The 18,805-nt window shown below is 37.9% G+C and overlaps 1 protein-coding gene across 1 annotated transcript in view; it reads left to right on the forward strand.

Moving 5' to 3' along the window:
• LOC123931501 (zinc finger protein 569) overlaps positions 1 to 18,805 on the forward strand; it is a 61,356-nt gene that overhangs the window by 2,237 nt on the left and 40,314 nt on the right. Inside the window, exon 3 of the mRNA XM_045988676.1 lies at positions 8,330 to 8,384. Coding sequence (XP_045844632.1) covers positions 8,330 to 8,384 — 55 coding nt within the window. The remainder of the gene's footprint in view (positions 1 to 8,329; positions 8,385 to 18,805) is intronic.

Here is an 18,805-nt window from a genome sequence, read left to right on the forward strand (position 1 = left end):
AAGTGTGACAAGATAACATTTTTTAATCTGAGCAACTTGAAGAATGGAGTTATCATTAACTGAGAAAGGAAAGACAGTAGGAAAAACTGTCTTGGGGCATGGGGAGATAGTGAGATTTCAGTGTGAAATTTAGTATATGAAGCATGGGATGTCCACTAGACGTCCAAGTAGAGATATTAAGTTGGCAGTATGATACGTAAGTCTGAAGTTCAAAAGGATCTAAGATCTAGGCCGAAGACATAAATTTGGGTATTATCAGTATATAGATGATATTTAAAGTGAATTTACTGAATGAGATCAGTTAGAGGATAAGATAGAAAAAGGTAGAGGGGTCAGTCCAACAAAGTCTGGGAAATGAGGAGGAACCAGCGAAGAGGATTGACAGGAGCTAGTTGAATTGGTTGGAGGGAATGTAGGTGAGTTTGATTTCCTGGAAACAAAAGGAAAAATGTGTGTTAAAAAGAACTGTGTCAGTGCTGCTGATAGGCCAAACTAAAATGAGGACTGGGAAAAGAATGTTGACATTAGCAACATGAAAGTCATTGGTGATCCTGAAGAACAGCTTCAGTAGAGTATGGGGCTAAAGAGAGAAATGGAGAAGAAAATTGGAGCTACATGGGGCGTCTGGGTGGCTAAGTGGGTTAAAGCCTCTGCCTTCGGCTCAGGTCACAATCCCAGGACCCTGGGATGGAGCCCTGCTTGGGGCTCCGCGCTCAGCAGGGAGCCTGCTTCCTCCTCCCCCCACCCCACCCCCGCCTCTCTGCCTACTTGTGATCTCTGTCTGTCAAATAAATAAATATAATCTTTAAAATAAATAAATTAATTTTTTAAAAAATGGAGCTACGAAGTATAGACAACCCTTCAAGTTTTTCTCTGAAAGTAGAAAAGGGAGGGAAATGGAGGGGTAGATGGAGTTGGATTTAACCAGAGTGTTGGTTTCGTGAACTAATTAGGAATAATGTGAGAGGCAAGAGTGTCTAAGTTGGCAGGAATTAATTATATTGATTGACTGCGAATTTTAGGCCAGGTAGGTAGAAAAGTCAGGATAGGAAGGTGAGGGACAGTGGAAGATTGGTAGAACAGAGGAATGGAAGTTCTGATGGGGTTGGAGAACTGTTGGGTTGGTTGTAAGGTGGAGAAATTGGAGGATATTTGCCCTTTAGTTGTCCACTGTTTTCAAAATAGAACTGTCTTCCTTTTTACCAACATACCAGTTTAAGAAAACATGAGAGATTATCAGCTACATTTCAGTAGGTGTTACAAAATGATTTCTGTCTATATCCCTTCTTCATTTACTGGCTGGAATATTTTTTTTTTCCCATTTTATTTATTTTTTCAGCGTAACAGTATTCATTGTTTTTGCACAACACCCAGTGCTCCATGCAAAACGTGCCCTCCCTATTACCCACCACCTGTTCCCCCAACCTCCCACCCCTGACCCTTCAAAACCCTCAGGTTGTTTTTCAGAGTCCATAGTCTCTTATGGTTCGCCTCCCCTTCCAAATTTTTTTTTTTTAAATAAACATATAATGTATTTTTATCCTCAGGGGTACAGGTCTGTGAATCGCCAGGTTTACACACTTCACAGCACTCACGATAGCACATACCCTCCCCAATGTCCATAGCCCCCTCCCCCTCTCCCAATCCCACCTCCCCCCTGGAATATTTTTTTAAAGAAAAAATTTCTGTCATCAACTCTTTGGTTACCTTGAGGAAAGTTTTCACAGGAAAAGTAGAATAAATTGATTCTTTCCCTTTATAGGTTTTTAGGCTATTGAATTGGTTTCTTAGCATTTCCCAGCGAAGGATTATTTTACTGTTACATACACATCGATTTTAACATATTTGAAATGATTCAAACCATTGTGGTTATTTCCTTTGTGAAGCTCAAATTTTCCCATCTTTGGTTATCTCTTTGAGATGGCCTCTAAGTCTTTCCAACACATCTCCAGAAGTCTTTGATAATGTTCTACGTTCTGGTATGAAGGGTTATTCCAAGATCATTTTGAACATTTCCTGCCCTAGGCATGGGATCAAGCATTTCTTTATGGTCAACTAATCTACAACAAAGCAGGAAAGAATAGTCAATGGAAAATAAGTCTTTTCAGTAAGTGTGTTACATAAATGGGTACTTTTTTGGGAGGGCACAAACTACGAGTATTTACTCAATAAGAAATAATATGAATCGTGTATTTATTAAGGAAATTGAATTTGTGTTTAAAAACCCATGATACTGGGGTGCCTGGGTGGCTCAGTGGGTGAAAGGGTGTGCCTTCGGCTCAGGTCATGATCCCAGGGTTCTGGGATCGAGCCCTGCATCGGGCTCTCTGCTCAGCAGAGAACCTGCTTCCCCTTCTCTCTCTCTCTGCCTCTCTGCCTACTTGTGATCTCTGTCTGTCAAATAAATGAATAAAATCTTTAAAAACAAAAAAAAAAAAACAAAACCCCATGATACCAAAAGCAAAAGCAAGGAAATTAAAAACAAACAAGTGGTACTACATAAAACTAAAAAGCTTATGCGCAGCAAAGGAGACCAAGAAAATGAAAAAGCAATCTACTAAATGAGAGAAAATATTTACAAATCACATACCTGATAAGGGAGTTTATAAATATATAAAGAACTCATAAAACTCAATAGCAAAAACCCCCAAATAATCCAATTTTTAAAATGGCAGGAGAGCTGAATAGGCATTTTTCCAAAAAAGACATATATACGGCCAACAGATACATATAAAGATAAAGTGATATTCAGCAATTAGTGATCTGGAAGTGCAAATCAAAGCCACAATGAGGTGTCACCTCACATCTGTTAGAATGGCTATTACTGAAAAGACAAGGAAAAACAAGTGTTGGCAAGGACGGGGAGAAAAAGAAACACACTTATGCATTGTTGATTGGAATGTAAATTGGTAGAGCCACTCTGGAAAATAGTATGGAGGTTCCTCAATAAATTAAAAATATAAATGATCCAGCAATCATACTTCTTGGCATTTATCTGAAGAAAACAAAAACACTAATTTAGAAAGATTCATGTACCCCCATATTATTTACAATAGCCAAGATATGGATACAACCTAAGTGTCCCATTGATAGATGAATATGTAAAGAAACCGTGTGTGTGTGCATGCACGTGCACATATATACATACAATGGGATATTATTCAGTCATAAGAAAGGATGAAATCTTGCCATTTGTGACAACATGGATGGACCTCGAGGGCATGATGCTAAGTGAAATAAGTCAGAGAAAGAGAAGTACTATATAATTTGTCTTATATGTGTAATCTAAAAAAATTTTTTAAAATGTCATCCTAAAATACCAAGCTCATTGATAAAGAGAACAGACTGATGGTTTCTAGAGGCAGGGGGTTGGGCAGAGGATGAGAGAAATAGGTGAAGGTAGTCAAAAGGTACAAACTTACGGTTTAAACTTAAGCCCTAGGGATGTAATGTACAGCACGGTGATTATAGTTAACAATACTGTATTGCATACGTGAAAGTTGCTAAGATAGTACATCTTAAAAGTTTTGACATAATAAAAAAATTCTTTTAACTATGTAAGGTGATAGATGTTAACTAGACTTATTTTGGTGATCCTTTCACAATGTAGTCAAATATTGAATCATAATATTGTACACCTGAAACCTATATAAGGCCATATGTCAACTAAACCTTTTTTTTTTTTTTTAAAGATTTTATTTACTTATTTGACAGAGAGAGAGTGAGCACAAGCAGGGGGAGCAGGAGAGGGAGAAGCAGACTCCCTGCTTAGCAGGGAGCCTGATGCAGGGCTCGATCCCACAACCCTTGGGATCAGGACCTGAGCCAAAAGCAGACAGATGCGTAACTTACTGAGCCACCCAGGCACCCTTCAATTATACCTTAATAAACAAAAAGACTTTCTAAAAAGGAAACTACACACCCAGATAATTTCACAAGTGAAATAGCAAACATCTAAGGAAGAAATCATAACAATCGTATACAAACTTTCCCAGTAAGTAGAAGAACACTTGTGAGCTGAACACTTGCCAACTCATGTTATGAGACCACCCCTACCCTGGTACCAAAACCAGACAGAGACATTACAAGAAAAAAAACTGCAGACTGGTATTTCTCATGGACTAAAAACAAAAATCTTCAACATCGAAATGAAAAATTGAATCTAGCAATATAAAAAGGATAATATATCATGTCTAAATGCATTGTTCATTTTGGGAATACAAAATTTTTTTAAAGATTTATTTGAGAGAGAGCATAATTGGGGTTGGGGGGCAAAGGGAGAGGGAGAAAGAATCCTTAAGCAGACTCCCCACTGAGTGGGGAGCCCAGTGCAGGGCTCAATTCCAGAAACCTGAGATCATGACCTGAGCCAAAATCAAGAGTTGCCCACTCAACTAACTGAAATACCCAGGCACCTCAAGATAAATTTTAAGTTCATTATTTGAAAATTACTTACTGTAATTCACCAGAAGAGAGTAAAGAATTATATGATCATTTTGATAGATGCAAAAGAAGCACTTGACAAAATTCAGCATTTATTCATGAAAAAAAATAATTCTCAGCAATTTAAGAGCAGAAGGGAATGTTCTTTATTAAAGGTCAAAAAAATAAATAAACCCAAATACTAGAGCTTACATTATACTTAGTGTTGAGATAATGCTTTACCTCTAAGATTGGCAACAAAGTGAAGATGTCCTCAGACCACCATTATTCACCATTATATTGGAAGTCCTAACTAGTGCAATAAAGCAAGAGAAAGACAAAGACACACAAATCATAAAGGAAGAAATACAGCTGTTTCTGTTGGAGACAACACAACTATTTAGATAGAAAACCTCAAAGAATCTACGAAAAAGCTCCTAGACCTCTTATATGAATTTAGCATGGTTGTAGGATACATAATCAGTATATAAAGTTAAATCATTTTTATATTCCAGCAATGAACAATTGGAATTTGAAATAAAAATTTATTAGCATGCCCCAAAATAAAGTACTTAAAAATAAATCTCACAGAATATGCGTAGACCCTGTATGCCGAAAATGAAAAAACTATGATGAAAGAAATAAAAAAATAATTGGAGAAATATACTATATTCATGAATTGAAAGACTCCTATTTTCATTTGATCTTTAATTTGATCTATAGATTAAACGCAATCCCAGTCACGTTCCTAGCAATCTTTTTTATAGATAGCAGTGAGGATGGAGGTGGAACCTAAAATGGAAGGCAGAATGAGACAAATTCATTTACATGTACTATTATATAAATGTAGGACCTAACTGTGTTGAAGGTGACATAGAAGAAACCCTCTTTAAATAAGAGATCTCATTTCTTTTCATCATTTGTAAGTTCTTAACTAAAATATAATTTTTGTTGAACCATCCTTCCAGTTCACATACTGCTGCTATTAGAAAATTTTTTTTTTTTTTAATTTGAGAGCGAGAACAGAGCAGGGGGGGCAGAGGAAAAGAGAATCTCAAGCAGATTCCCCACTGAATGGGAACCCAATGCAGGGCTCAATCCCAGCACCCTGAGATCATGACCTGAGCCTGATGTGGCGCTCAATCCCAGGACCCTGAGATTGAGACCTGAGCTGAAGGCAGACACTTAACCAACAGAGCCACCTAGACGCCTCTGCTGCTATTAGAAATTCTGTGATGAAATCTGTCATGGGGCACCTGGGTGGCTCTGTTGGTTAAGAAGGGAAAGAGGAAAGAGAGTAGAGGGAGTCCTGATTGGTGTACACTCTTCAGCTAGTTGATGAATTCAGTTCACCATAAGCAATTGCTTTTAAATAAAATAATTCTCTTTTAATCTGTACCCATGCCCACCTTTTTTTTTTTTTAAAGATTTTATTTATTTATTTGACAGACAGAGATCACAAGTAGGCAGAGAGTTAGGCAGAGAGAGAGGAGGAAGCAGGCTCCCCACAGAGCAGAGAGCCCGATGTGGGGCTCAATCCCAGGACCCTGGGATCATGACCTGAGCCGAAGGCAGAGGCTTTAACCCACTGAGCCACCCAGGCGCCCCCCCCCATGCCCACCTTTTAATAGACTGATGTCCACTACTAGAACTGGAACAGTCCTGACAACAGAATGTGCTGGTATGCACCTCCAGGCCCAAGTGGCTGCTATATTCAGGAGATAATATGCAGAAAAATAAAATATCACAAATTTTTCCATATCTCTTCTCCCCTAGTAAATACCTTAACTCCTGTTATCCAGTATTATGTCACATTGTAACTCAGAGCTGCAAGGGTTGCTGGAAAAGCGGGTAACAGGAAAAGGGAAATAGGATTACCTTCACTGTCCTAGATCAATCATGATTCATTCTTGGGAGAATGTATATTGCCATGTGAAAAAATTAAAGTTTAGTTTTCAATGCATAAAGTGAGGACAATTGGCTATTGTTGGTAACATTATCTGCCACATATAGCCTTTTGGAATATGCTGGTTCTCTATCCTTAGCAAGGTATCAAATTTTCTTTACAGAATTTTGCACTGTTATTGCTGGGGAACTACTGAGACACCCATTTTATTCTGCTGTTCTCTCTCTCTCTCTTTTTGTTTTTAATTTGAAAGAGAGAGAGACAGTGAGAGAGGGAACACAAGCAGGGGTAATGGAAGAGGGAGAGGGAGAAGCAGGCCTCCAGCTGGGCAAGGAGTCCAATGTGGGGCTAGATCCCAGAACTCTGGGATCATGACCTGAGCAGAAGGCAGAAGCTTAACTATTGAGCCACCCAGATGCCCCTCTGCTATTCTCTTTTAAGGATTGATTATAATGGTTCTAAGAATGTGGGGTTCCCAAGGTCACAGTGCTTATTAGTGGTAGAGAGACTAGAAAGCAAATCTCTGCTCCCAAGTCACTGTTTTTTTCCACTATAATTCATCTGTCCTAAAGCTTTTCTTAAAAAAAGCTTTAAGGGGCGCCTGGGTGGCTCAGTGGGTTAAAGCCTCTGCCTTCAGCTCAGGTCATGATCCCAGGATCCTGGGATCGATGGAGCCCCGCATCGGGCACTCTGCTCAGCAGGGAACCTGCTTCCTCTTCTCTCTCTGCCTGCTTCTCTGCCTACTTGTGATCTCTGTCTGTCAAATAAATAAAATCTTTAAAAAGTAAAAAAATAAAAAAAAGATGCTTTAAGAAAAAACTTCAAATGAGTGACAAAAATCAATTACAATCAAACAACAACTAAAAAAATTTTTTTTTACTTATTAAAATGAGATTAATTTTCCTTGAAGTAAAACTGGGAAAGGAACTGTGCATGGGCCGGGGCAGGGGGGGACATCTGTGTTGTTCATTGTACACTGTAGTACTGATTGCAGTGGTATGTGTTTTCTTTATTCATCTCCCCTTCCAGTTTCCCTCAACTCCCTCTCTTCTCCATCTCCCCATGTCCTCCATGTTATTTATTATGCTCCACAAATAAGTGAGACCATATGATACTTGACTCTCTCTGCTTGACTTATTTCGCTCAGCATAATCTCTTCCAGTCCCGTCCATGTTGCTACAAAAGTTGGGTATTCATCCTTTCTGATGGAGGCATAATACTCCATTGTGTATATGTACCACATCTTTCCTTCTTATCTTGTTATTATTTGACACTTTACAGATTTATATGTATATTTTTTACTATGACAAATAAGAATTTAACTCTCTTACCACCACCAATATCTCTGATACACATCACTCAGACACACGAACTTCTTATTCCTTCTTTGAAATATATTACCATTTTGGGTAAATTCCCATTTAGTTGGTAATGTCTCAATACATTAAAATATCTTAGGTATTTCGTCAATTTCCTAATTTTCTTGGTTATGTTCTTTCATGAAGCTATATAGCTTACTATTCCTTGTGAACTGTTTTGTTTTGTTTTCTGATACAGAGCTGTTGACAAATTCATGGGATATCTCCCACATATGAACTCTTATTCTGACCCACCTTATGCCTAAGCTACACATGATCATTCTAGTCATCCTTATACCTGTCAGCACCTCTGGTATGAGTATTCTTTTTTTTTTCTTTTAAAGATTTCATTTATTTATTTGACAGACAGAGATCACAAGTAGGCAGAGAGGAGGGGAAGCGGGCTCCCTGCTGAGCAGAGAGCCCGATGTGGGGCTCGATCCCAGGACCCTGGGATCATGACCTGAGCTGAAGGCAGAGGCTTTAACCCACTGAGCCACCCAGGCGCCCTGGTATGAATATTCTTGACCTTTCTGCTGGATCCAAGAATCATTTACAGGGTGACCTTTAATCCACTGTGTGGGTGCAGGTTTCTGAAACCACAAAGCGTGCCTGGTCTAATGGCTTTTCTTCTCTTTCACAGCTTTGCCTTTTCAAGCCCTGTCTGTTACCAGAAAGAGGAAATGACTGAATCCCAGGTAAGTTTTAAGTAGTATATTTGTTCTCTACTATATTCTGTAGTGCAGTTTAAAAGGATTACAATAATCCGTACAGTAAATTGGAAAATCCTATATAAACTTTTTCAGATGAAATAAAGTTGGAAGATTAAGACCAGGAAAGAGTTAAAATATGGAAATGCAGAAAGGTATTCATCCAGAGAAATTAAAGTTGGGCTTCAGTTTTCAGTTTCATTATTATAGGTGAAACAAACCAGAGCAAAAATTCATTACATAATTTGCATTGTAAATAAGGATTAAAATGAACTTTTCTTAGGAGAAGTAAGCTTTTCTTTGGCACCTAGGTCAATGAGTATATTAGAGTGTGACCTCTTATAGTTGACAAACCCAGCTATTTTGATGGTCTGTTTTGATAAAGGATAAAACAAAGTATATATGTTAAAAAATAGCCAGCATAGGAAAGAATGCAAATGAAGATTATCATAAAAAGGGATTAATTATCCCTTGCGTGCAAAGGAAGACCACACAACAATTTTTTTAAAATGGCAGATACTGGTTACCCACAACAATATAGATAAATTTCAGAAACATTGGAGTGAGAGAAGCCAGAAACAAAAGATACAGTTCCATTTATATGCAATTTGAAAGCTGGGAAAACTAATCTCATGTGATAGAAATCAGGATAGTAGTTACTGTAAGAGGATAGTAACTGGGAAGGGGTGGGAGAGAATCTTCTGGAGTGCTGAAAATGTGGTTATTTTGACCTGATTACATAAATATTTAAATGTATAAAAGTGTATCATGTACATTGAAGATTAGTGCATCTTAGGGGTGACTGGCTGCCTCAGTCAGTAGAGCATGTGACACTTGATCTTGCAATTGTGAGTTTGAGCCCCACGTTGGGTGCAGAGATTACTTAAAAATAAAATCGTAAAAAAAAAAAGGTTAGTGCATTTCACCACATTATTCTATGTGTGTCATATATAATTTTAAAGAATACTAGAATGTCTGAAGAAATAGTTGAGATATGTGTATCTCAAATGATCCTACATAATTATATTTTTCGGTGGGTATTTACTGTAGATTGGGCCACAGTCTGATAATTTCTGGTAAATTATTTTAGTCCACTGAAATGTGAACAGAGAATATGTTTTATTTGGTTTACTGATGTGTCTCCAGGCCCTAGAACATTGTGTGCCTTGTATGCATAGTTTTTGTGAATATTTGTGGTTTTTATGTCTTGAATCCATGATTCCTTGTTCTTTTACTCTTAAAATGAGTGATATTGGGACGCCTGGGTTCTCAGTCAGTTAAACAACTGCCTTCAGCTCATGTCATGATCTCAGGATCCTGAGATCAAGCCCTGCGTCGGAGCCCCACGTTGGCTCCCTGCTCAGCAGGGAGTCTACTTCTCCCTCAGCCCCTTCCCCCTTATGCTCTCTCTCTCTCTCTCAAATAAATAAAATCTTAAAAAAAAAAGTGGTTGATGTTTACCTCCTCTTCAAGGATAATTCCTTTTCCTCAGAACTTCATCTTTCATACTTCCTTTGGAATCTTTATCTTTCAGATTTATCCTGCACTCTTAGCTATTAAACATATCTCACTTTACTGTTTTTCATCCTCAGGTCAAAGCTTTCGTATACTGAGATATACTTTTCTTTGACTATGTATCCATATCTAGCAGCTTCTCTATATATCCAGTTTTTTCTTAAAACAGTTAATTTTCAAAGTGAACACACTGTCACTGTGTAACTTGCAAAAGCAATAGATCGCGAATTAGAACATTACTGTAACAACCATGAGATTTCTTCTGCACTTTTCTAAAGTCATTACCCCTACCCCAGGGGTAACCACTATTCAACTTCTATCACTATAGATTATATCTGCCTGAGTTTGAACCTCATTAATATATATACTCTGTGTCTGACTTCTTTTGCCTAATACTGTGTGTGTCAGATTCATGTTGAATTATTGTATGTAGTTATAGTTTGGTTAATTTCATTGCTTTATTTTATTCAGTTATGTGAATAAACCATAATTTTATTTATCCATTCTATTATTGATTGCCATTTAGGTAGTTTTTATTTGAGGACAATTACAAATATTGCTGCTGTGAATTTTCTTATAGCTGTCTTTTGTTGCACGTATGTACACATTCTTTCATGTATAAACCAAAAGTAGAATTTCTGGGTCATATACATAGGTTACCTTTTATTGATACTGCCAAATGGTTTCTGAAGTGGCTGTCCAAAATTTCACTTTAAAAGAAAGGAAAAGTCTGTGTGTTAATACCAGGTATGATAAAAGTCAAAACAATAAGGTTTAAACAAACAAAAAGAACAGAGCTTTAAAATGAGTGGAATAGATAATACAGATCAATGGTTTAGGACTGCTTCCTTACCAGATAACCAACAGCAAATTTACTGTAACACTGAAAATAAGAAGATATGTATTGGTAGGGAAACTTTCATTAATGTCTTAACTCATGCTAGATGAACTAGATATTAAAAAATGTATCTACCAATAATAATTTGATAGAGCTAATAGATTAAGGTAGCTTATAGCCTCGAAATAGTTATTATCCCTTATTTGGATATGAAGTAACTTAAAAACTGACCATATATGAGGCATGAATAAAATTCAGTAAATTTCAAAAGTAGAAATTGTACATTTCAGTATTTCCACAATGCAATTAAATATGAAGTTAATAATAAAAGATTCAAAAAGAAAAACATGGAAATTTCACATGGAAATTTTTTAACTAGCATAAACAACACAGACCAACAGGGACTTAAAAATTTATGTTGCAGAACATTTTTAAAAATAAAACAATGCACAGGGGCACCTGGATGGCTCAGTGGGTTAAGCCTCTGCCTTCTGCATAGGTCATGATCTCAGGGTTCTGGAATTGAGCCCTGCATCCTGCTGTCTGCTCAGCAGGGAGCCTGCTTCCCCCTCCCCCTGCCTGCCTCTCTGCCTACTTGTGATCTCTCTCTGTCAAATAAATAAAATTTTTTTAAATCTTTAAAAAAATAAAACAATGCACAGAAGAAAAGCTACAGGCTGAAAAAAATGTTAATAAACATATCAGAATGAAGTGAAATGAGCAAAATATACCATTCTAATAATTAGAAACAAAATGAGAAAATTTAAAAAGTAATTGGTAAGAATAAAGTTTAAGTCAGTGAGTTAGAAAAACACAAAATAATAGAACTAATAAAGAGCTGCTTTTTTCTTTTTTCTTCTCTAAAGAGAGAATATTATTATTAAAATAATAAAGTTATTTTAAAATCTAAGAAGATGGAGGGAGAAGTAGAATAAGCAGCCACATACGCAGCTCCCCAGATTAGCAGATTTTAATCTTTTGTCATTTTTGCCTCAGGATTTTTTTTCAACAAAGTAATCAGAATATTACAGATACTTTGTCCCACAGGCAGTCACTTTTATGAATGTTAGCTATATCCATAGAGTTCACAGTTTTATATTTTTACCACATGATTTTGTATATATAAACACTACTTAAAGTTGTTCTGTGTTTTAGATTTTTAAATAACTGGGAACCTGATGAACTTACAGTTCTGCAACTCATCTTTTTTTTTCATTCCATGTTGTGTTTTCAGAACTATTCATGTTAGTATATGTATTTCTGACTTTATGTGCTTTTCCATTGTTTTGATTTCCTGTGTCAATCCCGCTATATCTTACCATATATATGTTATAAAAATCTTTATTCGATAATGCAAATTAATCCTTCATCTTTTTCTTCTTCAGCATTGCCTTAGCTACTTGTAACTACTTATATTTCCTTATCAATTTTAGAATTAGTCTATTTCCACAATTAAAACTGCTGAAATTTTATATACCACATCTTCTTTATCCATTCATCTGTGGATGGACATCTAGGTTCTTTCCATAGTTTGGCTATTGTAGACATTGCTGCTATAAACATTTGGTTGCATGTGCCCAATGGATCACTACATTTGTATCTTTAGAGTATATACCCAGTAGTGCGATTGCTGGGTTGTAGGGTAGCTCTATTTTCAACTTTTTGAGGAACCTCCATGCTGTTTTCCAGAGTGGTTGCACCAGCTTGCATTCCCACCAACAGTGGAGGAGGGTTCCCCTTTTTCTGCATCCTCACCAGCAAGAGTCATTTACTGACTTGTTAATTTTAGCCATTCTGCCTGGTGTGAGGTGGTATCTCATTGTGGTTTTGATTTGTATTTCCCTGATGCCGAGTGACATGGAGCACTTTTTCATGTGTCTGTTGGCCATCTGGATGTCTTCTTTGCACAAATGTCTGTTCATGTCCTCTGCCCATTTCTTGATTGGGTTATTTGTTCTTTGGGGGTTGAGTTTGATAAGTTTTTTATAGATTTTGGATACTAGCCCTTTATCTGATATGTCATTTGCGAATATATTTTCCCTTTCTGTCCATTGTCTTTTGGTTTTGTTGACTGTTTCCTTTGCTGTTCAAAAGCTTTTGATCCTTGATGAAGCCCCAGTAGTTCATTTTTGCCCTTGATTCCCTTGCCTTTGTTGATGTTTCTAGGAAGAAGTTGCTGTGGCTGAGGTCGAAGAGGTTGCTGCCTGTGTTCTCCTCAAGGATTTTGATGGATTCCTTTCTCACATTGAGGTCCTTCTTCCATTTTGAGTCAATTTTTGTGTGTAGTATAAGGAAATGGTCCATTTTCATTCTTCTGCATGTGACTGTCCAATTTTCCCAACACCATTTGTTAAAGAGACTGTCTTTTTTCCATTGGACATTCTTTCCTGCTTTGTGAAAGATTAGTTGACCATAGAGTTGAGGGTCTACTTCTGGGCTCTCTATTCTGTTTCATTTGTCTGTATGTCTGTTTTTGTGCCAGTACCATACTGTCTTGAAGATGACAGCTTTGTAATAGAGCTTGAAGTCTGGAATTGTGATGGCACCACCTTTGGCTTTCTTTTTCAACATTCCTCTGGCTATTCAAGGTCTTTTCTGGTTCCATATAAATTATAGGATTATTTATTGCATTTCTTTGAAAAAAATTGATGGTATTTTGATAGGGATTGACTTAAATGTGTAGATTGCTTTAAGTAGCATAAACATTTTCAAAGTATTTGTTCTTCCAATCCATGAGCATGGAACAGAAAAAAGCTAGTTTTAAACGCAATCTGTTCAAAACTTAGTACATCAGTAAATCGTTTCTTTGAGAAATTATTTAGTCATTCGTTCAGTCCGTACCCCTGTCCTCTTTTAAGGTGGTGTCTGAGGTATGGAAGAAGATCTTTCTGACTTGGGGAGGAAGATGGTCCCTGGTCCCTTCATGAATCTGTGCTAGCTGGTATCTAGTGAAAATGCTTTATCTGGCTCCTTTTTTTTTGGTGTTCTATAGCTGATAAATTTGTGTTATGTTTCTTCTCAGTCATGGTGCCAGAGCCTCTTCTTTTCTACTGTCCTCCTTTTGATCTTGCTTCCTCCATAGATTTCTTGATTCTCTGTCATGTCCTTCAAAGAGTTGCTGGATTCCATATATCCCACAATCTGGGGCCCTCTTGTCTTCTGCAAGAGCCCTGTCATACCCTACTGAGGATGTATGCTACAATGGGAACCAAAGGTTACTTAAAGTCCTCCTAACTTGACCACGACACTTTGCCGTCCTAACTATGTCTATCTCACTCCTCCTGAATGTGCTGGAGTTGGGGAGTTCTGAGCACACATTTAACTGCCTACCTCCCTATGTCCCAGTCTTTCTTTTCTATCCCAGGTCTCTAAGGGGAGGGAGAAGATTTTCCTCTTACAATTTATCCTCCGTCTTGAGTCTGTGAGTGCCAATATGAAGCCTGGCATAGTATAAAAGAAGGCCATGGAAGGTCCCAGGATATTGATGACAAAGTGCATCTATTCAGAAGTAAGAAAATTAGCCACTAGAGGAAGACTGTTTTGTGCTTTTCTTTCCATATTATCTGTTTTTCATCTGGAAATAATAGGTTCATTTCTCCAGAAGCATAGAGCAGAGTACCTAGGAAAAATTGACAAACCTACTGTGTACTCTGCATTTGGCTTGGGTTAGTCCTTTACTTGAGCTGCTTATATTTTCATGAAGATTTTAGTTAGTGTTTAGTGTCACTTCCTTTGAGTCTAAGGAACTTCCTTTATTATTTCTGGTGAGGCCAGTTGCTAGCAGTGAATTCTCTGTTTAACTGGAAATATTTTTCATATTCCTTTTCTTAAGGTGAAATTCACAGAATATAAAGTAAATTATTTTATTTTTTAAAAAAGATTTTATTTATTTATTTGGCCAACAGAGATCACAAGTAGGCAGAGAGGCAGGCGGTGGGAGGGGGGAGCAAGCTCCCTGCCGAGCAGAGAGCCCAATGTGGGGCTTGATCCCAGGACCCTGAGACAATGACCTGAGCTGAAGGTAGAGGCTTAGCCCACTGCACCACCCAGGCACTCCTAGAGTAAATTATTTTAAATTGAACGATTCAGCAGCATTCACTCTGCCATCCACAGTGTTGTGTAGCTACCACCTTTACCTAGTTTCAAAGCATTTTCATCACTCTAAAATAAACCCCATGCATTAAGCATTTACTCCTCCATCCTATTCTCCCCCTAGCCCTTGGCAACCACCAATCTGCATTTTGTCTCTATGAAATTACCTATTCTGCATAATTGATATTGGTAGAATAATAAAATACGTTACCTTTTCTGTCTTGCTTATTTAGTATAATCATTTTATTTTTGAAAGATCACCTTGCTAGCGATATCATTATTATTTGAGGGATACCTGGGTGGTGTAGTTTATTAAGCATCTGACTCTTGGTTTCTGCTCTGGTCATGATCTCAGGGTCATGAGATCAAGCCCTGCATCAGGCTCTGCACTGAGCAACAGAGTCTGCTGGGGACTCTCCCTCTACCTGTCTCCCCCAACAAACGCCCATATGCATGTGCTCTCTCTCTTTGTAAAACAAGTAAATCTTTAAAAATATATATTAGTTGTAGATACTGTTTTTTTCTTTAAGTATTTTGAATATATTGTCTGAATGCCATTTGGCTTTCATTGTTTCAGATGAGAAGTCAGTTGGACAGTTCTATTGTAGCCTATAGATAATGGATTGAAACTCTTGCTGCTTATAAGTTTTTCTCTTTATTTTTACTTTCAGCATTTTTAAAGTTTTATTTTATTTTTTAAAATTTAATTTAATTTTTAAAAAAGATTTTATTTATTTATTTGACAGAGAGAGATCACTAGTAGGCAGAGAGACAGGCAGAGAGAAAGGGGGAAGCAGGCTCCCCACTGAGAAGAGAGCCTGACACAGAGCTCAATCCCAGGACCCTGAGATTATACCCAAGTGGAAGGCAGAGGCTTAACCCACTGAGGTACCCGGGCACCCCTTTAATTTTATTTTTTCAGTGTTCCAAGATTCATTGTTTATACGCCATACCCAGTGCTCCATCCAATACGTGTCCTCCTTAATACCCACCACCAGGCTCACCTAACCCCCCAACCTCCTCCCCTCCAAACCCTCAGTTTATTTCTCAGAGTCCACAGTCTCTCATGGTTTGTCTCCCCCTCTGATTTCCCCCAGCTCACTTTTCCTTTCCTTCTCCTAATGTCCTCCATGTTATTCCTTATGCTCTACAAGTAAGTGAAAAACCATATGGTAATTGACTCTTTCTGCTTGACTTATTTCACTCAGCATGATCTCTTCCAGTCCTGTCCATGTTGATGCGAATGTTAGGTATTCATCTTTTCTGATGGAGGCATAATACTCTATTATATATATGGACCATATCTTCTTTATCCATTCATCTCTTGAAGGGCATCTTGGATCTTTCCACAGTTTGGTGATTGTGGCCATTACTCCTATGAACATTGGGGTACAGATGGCCCTTCTTTTCACTGCATCTATATCTTTGTGGTAAATACCCAGTAGTGCAGTTTCAGGGTCATAAGATAGCTCTATTTTTAATTTCTTAAGGAATCTCCACACTGTTTTCCAAAGTGGAAAACACCAACTTGCTTTCCCACTAGTAGTATAAGAGGGTTCTTTCTCCACATCCTCTCCAACACTTGTTGTTTACTGTCTTGTTGATTTTAGCCATTCTAACTGGTGTAAGGTAGTATCTCAGTGTGGTTTTGATTTGAATGTCCCTGATGGCTAATGATGTGAACATATTTTCATGTGTCTCTTAGCCATTTGTATATCTTCTTTGGAGAAGTGTTTGTTCATATCTTCTTCCCATTTTTGGACGTGATTATCTGTTTATTGAGTGTTGAGTTTGAGGAATTCTTTATAGATCTTGGATATCAGCCCTTTGTCTGTAGTGTCATTTGCGAGTATCTTTTCCCATTCCATGGGTTGCCTCCTTGTTTTGTTGACTTTCCTTTGCTGTGCACAAGCTTTTTATCTTTTTTTTTTGAAGATTTTGTTTTTATTTATTTGATAGACAGAGGTCACAAGTAGGCAGAGAGGCAGGCAGAGAGAGAGAGAGAGAGAGGAAGGGAAGCAGGCTCCCTGCTGAGCAGAGATCCCGATTTGGGGCTCAATCCCAGGACCCTGGGATCATGACCTGAACTGAAGGCAGAGGCTTTAACCCACTGAGCCACCCAGGCGCCCCACAAGCTTTTTATCTTGATGAAATCCCAAAAGTTCATTTTTGCTTTTGTTTCGCTTGCCTTTGGAGATAATGTCTTAAAAGAAGTTGCTGTGGCTGATGTTGAAGAGGCTACTGCCTGTGTTCTCTAGGATTTTGATAGATTCATGCCTCACGTTGAGGTCTTTTATCCATTTTGAGTTTATCTTTGTGTACAGTGTAAGAGAATGGTCAAGTTTCAGTCTTCTACATATAGCTGTCCAGTTTCCCCAGCCCCATTTATTGAAGAGACTGTCTTTTTTCCACTGGATATTTTTCCTGCTTTGTCGAAGATTATTTGACCATAGAGTTGTGGGTCCATATCTTGGCTCCCTACTCTGTTCTACTGGTCTGTGTGTCTGTACCAGTACCATGCTGTCTTAGTGATCACAGCTTTGTAGTAAAGCTTGTTGTCAGGCATCATGATGCCCCCAGTTTTGTTTTTCTTTTTTGACATTTCCTTAGCAATTTGGGGTCTTTTCTTGTTCCATACAAATTTTAGGATTGTTTGTTCCAGCACTTTGAAAAATGATAGTGGAATTTTGATCAGGATGGCATTGAAAGTATAGATTGCTCGGGGCGCCTAGGTGGCTCGGTGGGTTAAAGCCTCTGCCTTCGACTCAGGTCATGATCCCAGGGTCCTGGGATCGAGCCCCGTGTTGGGCTCTCTGCTCAGCAGGGAGCCTACTTCCCTTCCTCTCTCTCTGCCTGCCTCTCTGCCTACTTGTGATCTCTGTCTGTCAAATAAATAAAATCTTTAAAAAAAAAAAAAAAAAGAAAGAGTATAGATTGCTCTAGGCAGAATAGACATTTTTTTTAAAGATTTTATTTAAAAATCTGGTGCCCCCAGAATAGACATTTTAACAAAGTTTATTCTTCTGATCCATGAGCATAGAATGCTTTTCCATTTTTTTGTGTCTTCTTCAATTTCTTTCATGAGTGTTCTGTAGTTCCTCGAGTATAGATCCTTTACCTCTTTGGTTAGGTTTATTCCCAGGTATCTTATGGTTCTTGGTGCTATAGTAAATGGAATCGATTCTCTAATTTCCCTTTCTGTATTTTCATTGTTAGTGTATAAGAAAGCCACTGATTTCTGTACATTGACTTTGTATCCTGCCACATTACTGAATTGCTGTATGAGTTCTAGTATTTTGGGGGTGGAGTCTTTTGGGTTTTCCATATAAAGAATCATGTCACCTGCAAAGAGAGAGAGTTTGACTTCTTCATTGCCAATTTGGATACCTTTTATTTCTCTTTGTTGTCTGATCGCTGTTGCTAGGACTTCTAATATTATGTTGAACAAGAGTGGTGAGAGTGGGCATCCTTGTTGTGTTCCTGATGTCAACGGGAAGGCTGTGAGCTTTTTCCCGCTGAGGATGATACTTGCTGTGGGTCTTTCATAGATAGAGTTTATGGAGTTCAAGAATGTTCCCTCTATCCCTATACTTTGAAGCGTTTTTATCAGGAACGGATGCTGGATTTTGTCAAATGCTTTTTCTGCATCAATTGAAAGGACCATGTGGTTCTACTCTCTTCTCTTATTGATTTGTTCTATCACATTGATTGATTTGTGAATGTTGAGCCATCCTTATAACCCAGGGATGAATCCCACCTGGTCATGGTGGATAATCTTTTTAATGTGCTGCTGGATCCTGTTTGCTAGGATCTTGTTGAGAATCTTAGCATCCATATTCATCAGTGATATTGGTCTGAAATTCTCCTTTTTCTTAGGGTCTTTGCCTGGTTTGGGGATCAAGGTAATGCTGGCTTCATAAAAAGAGTCTGAAAGTTTTCCTTCTGCTTCAATTTTTTGAAACAG

The sequence above is a fragment of the Meles meles genome, chromosome 19 (genome assembly GCF_922984935.1).
Source record: "Meles meles chromosome 19, mMelMel3.1 paternal haplotype, whole genome shotgun sequence".
NCBI lineage: Eukaryota > Metazoa > Chordata > Mammalia > Carnivora > Mustelidae > Meles > Meles meles.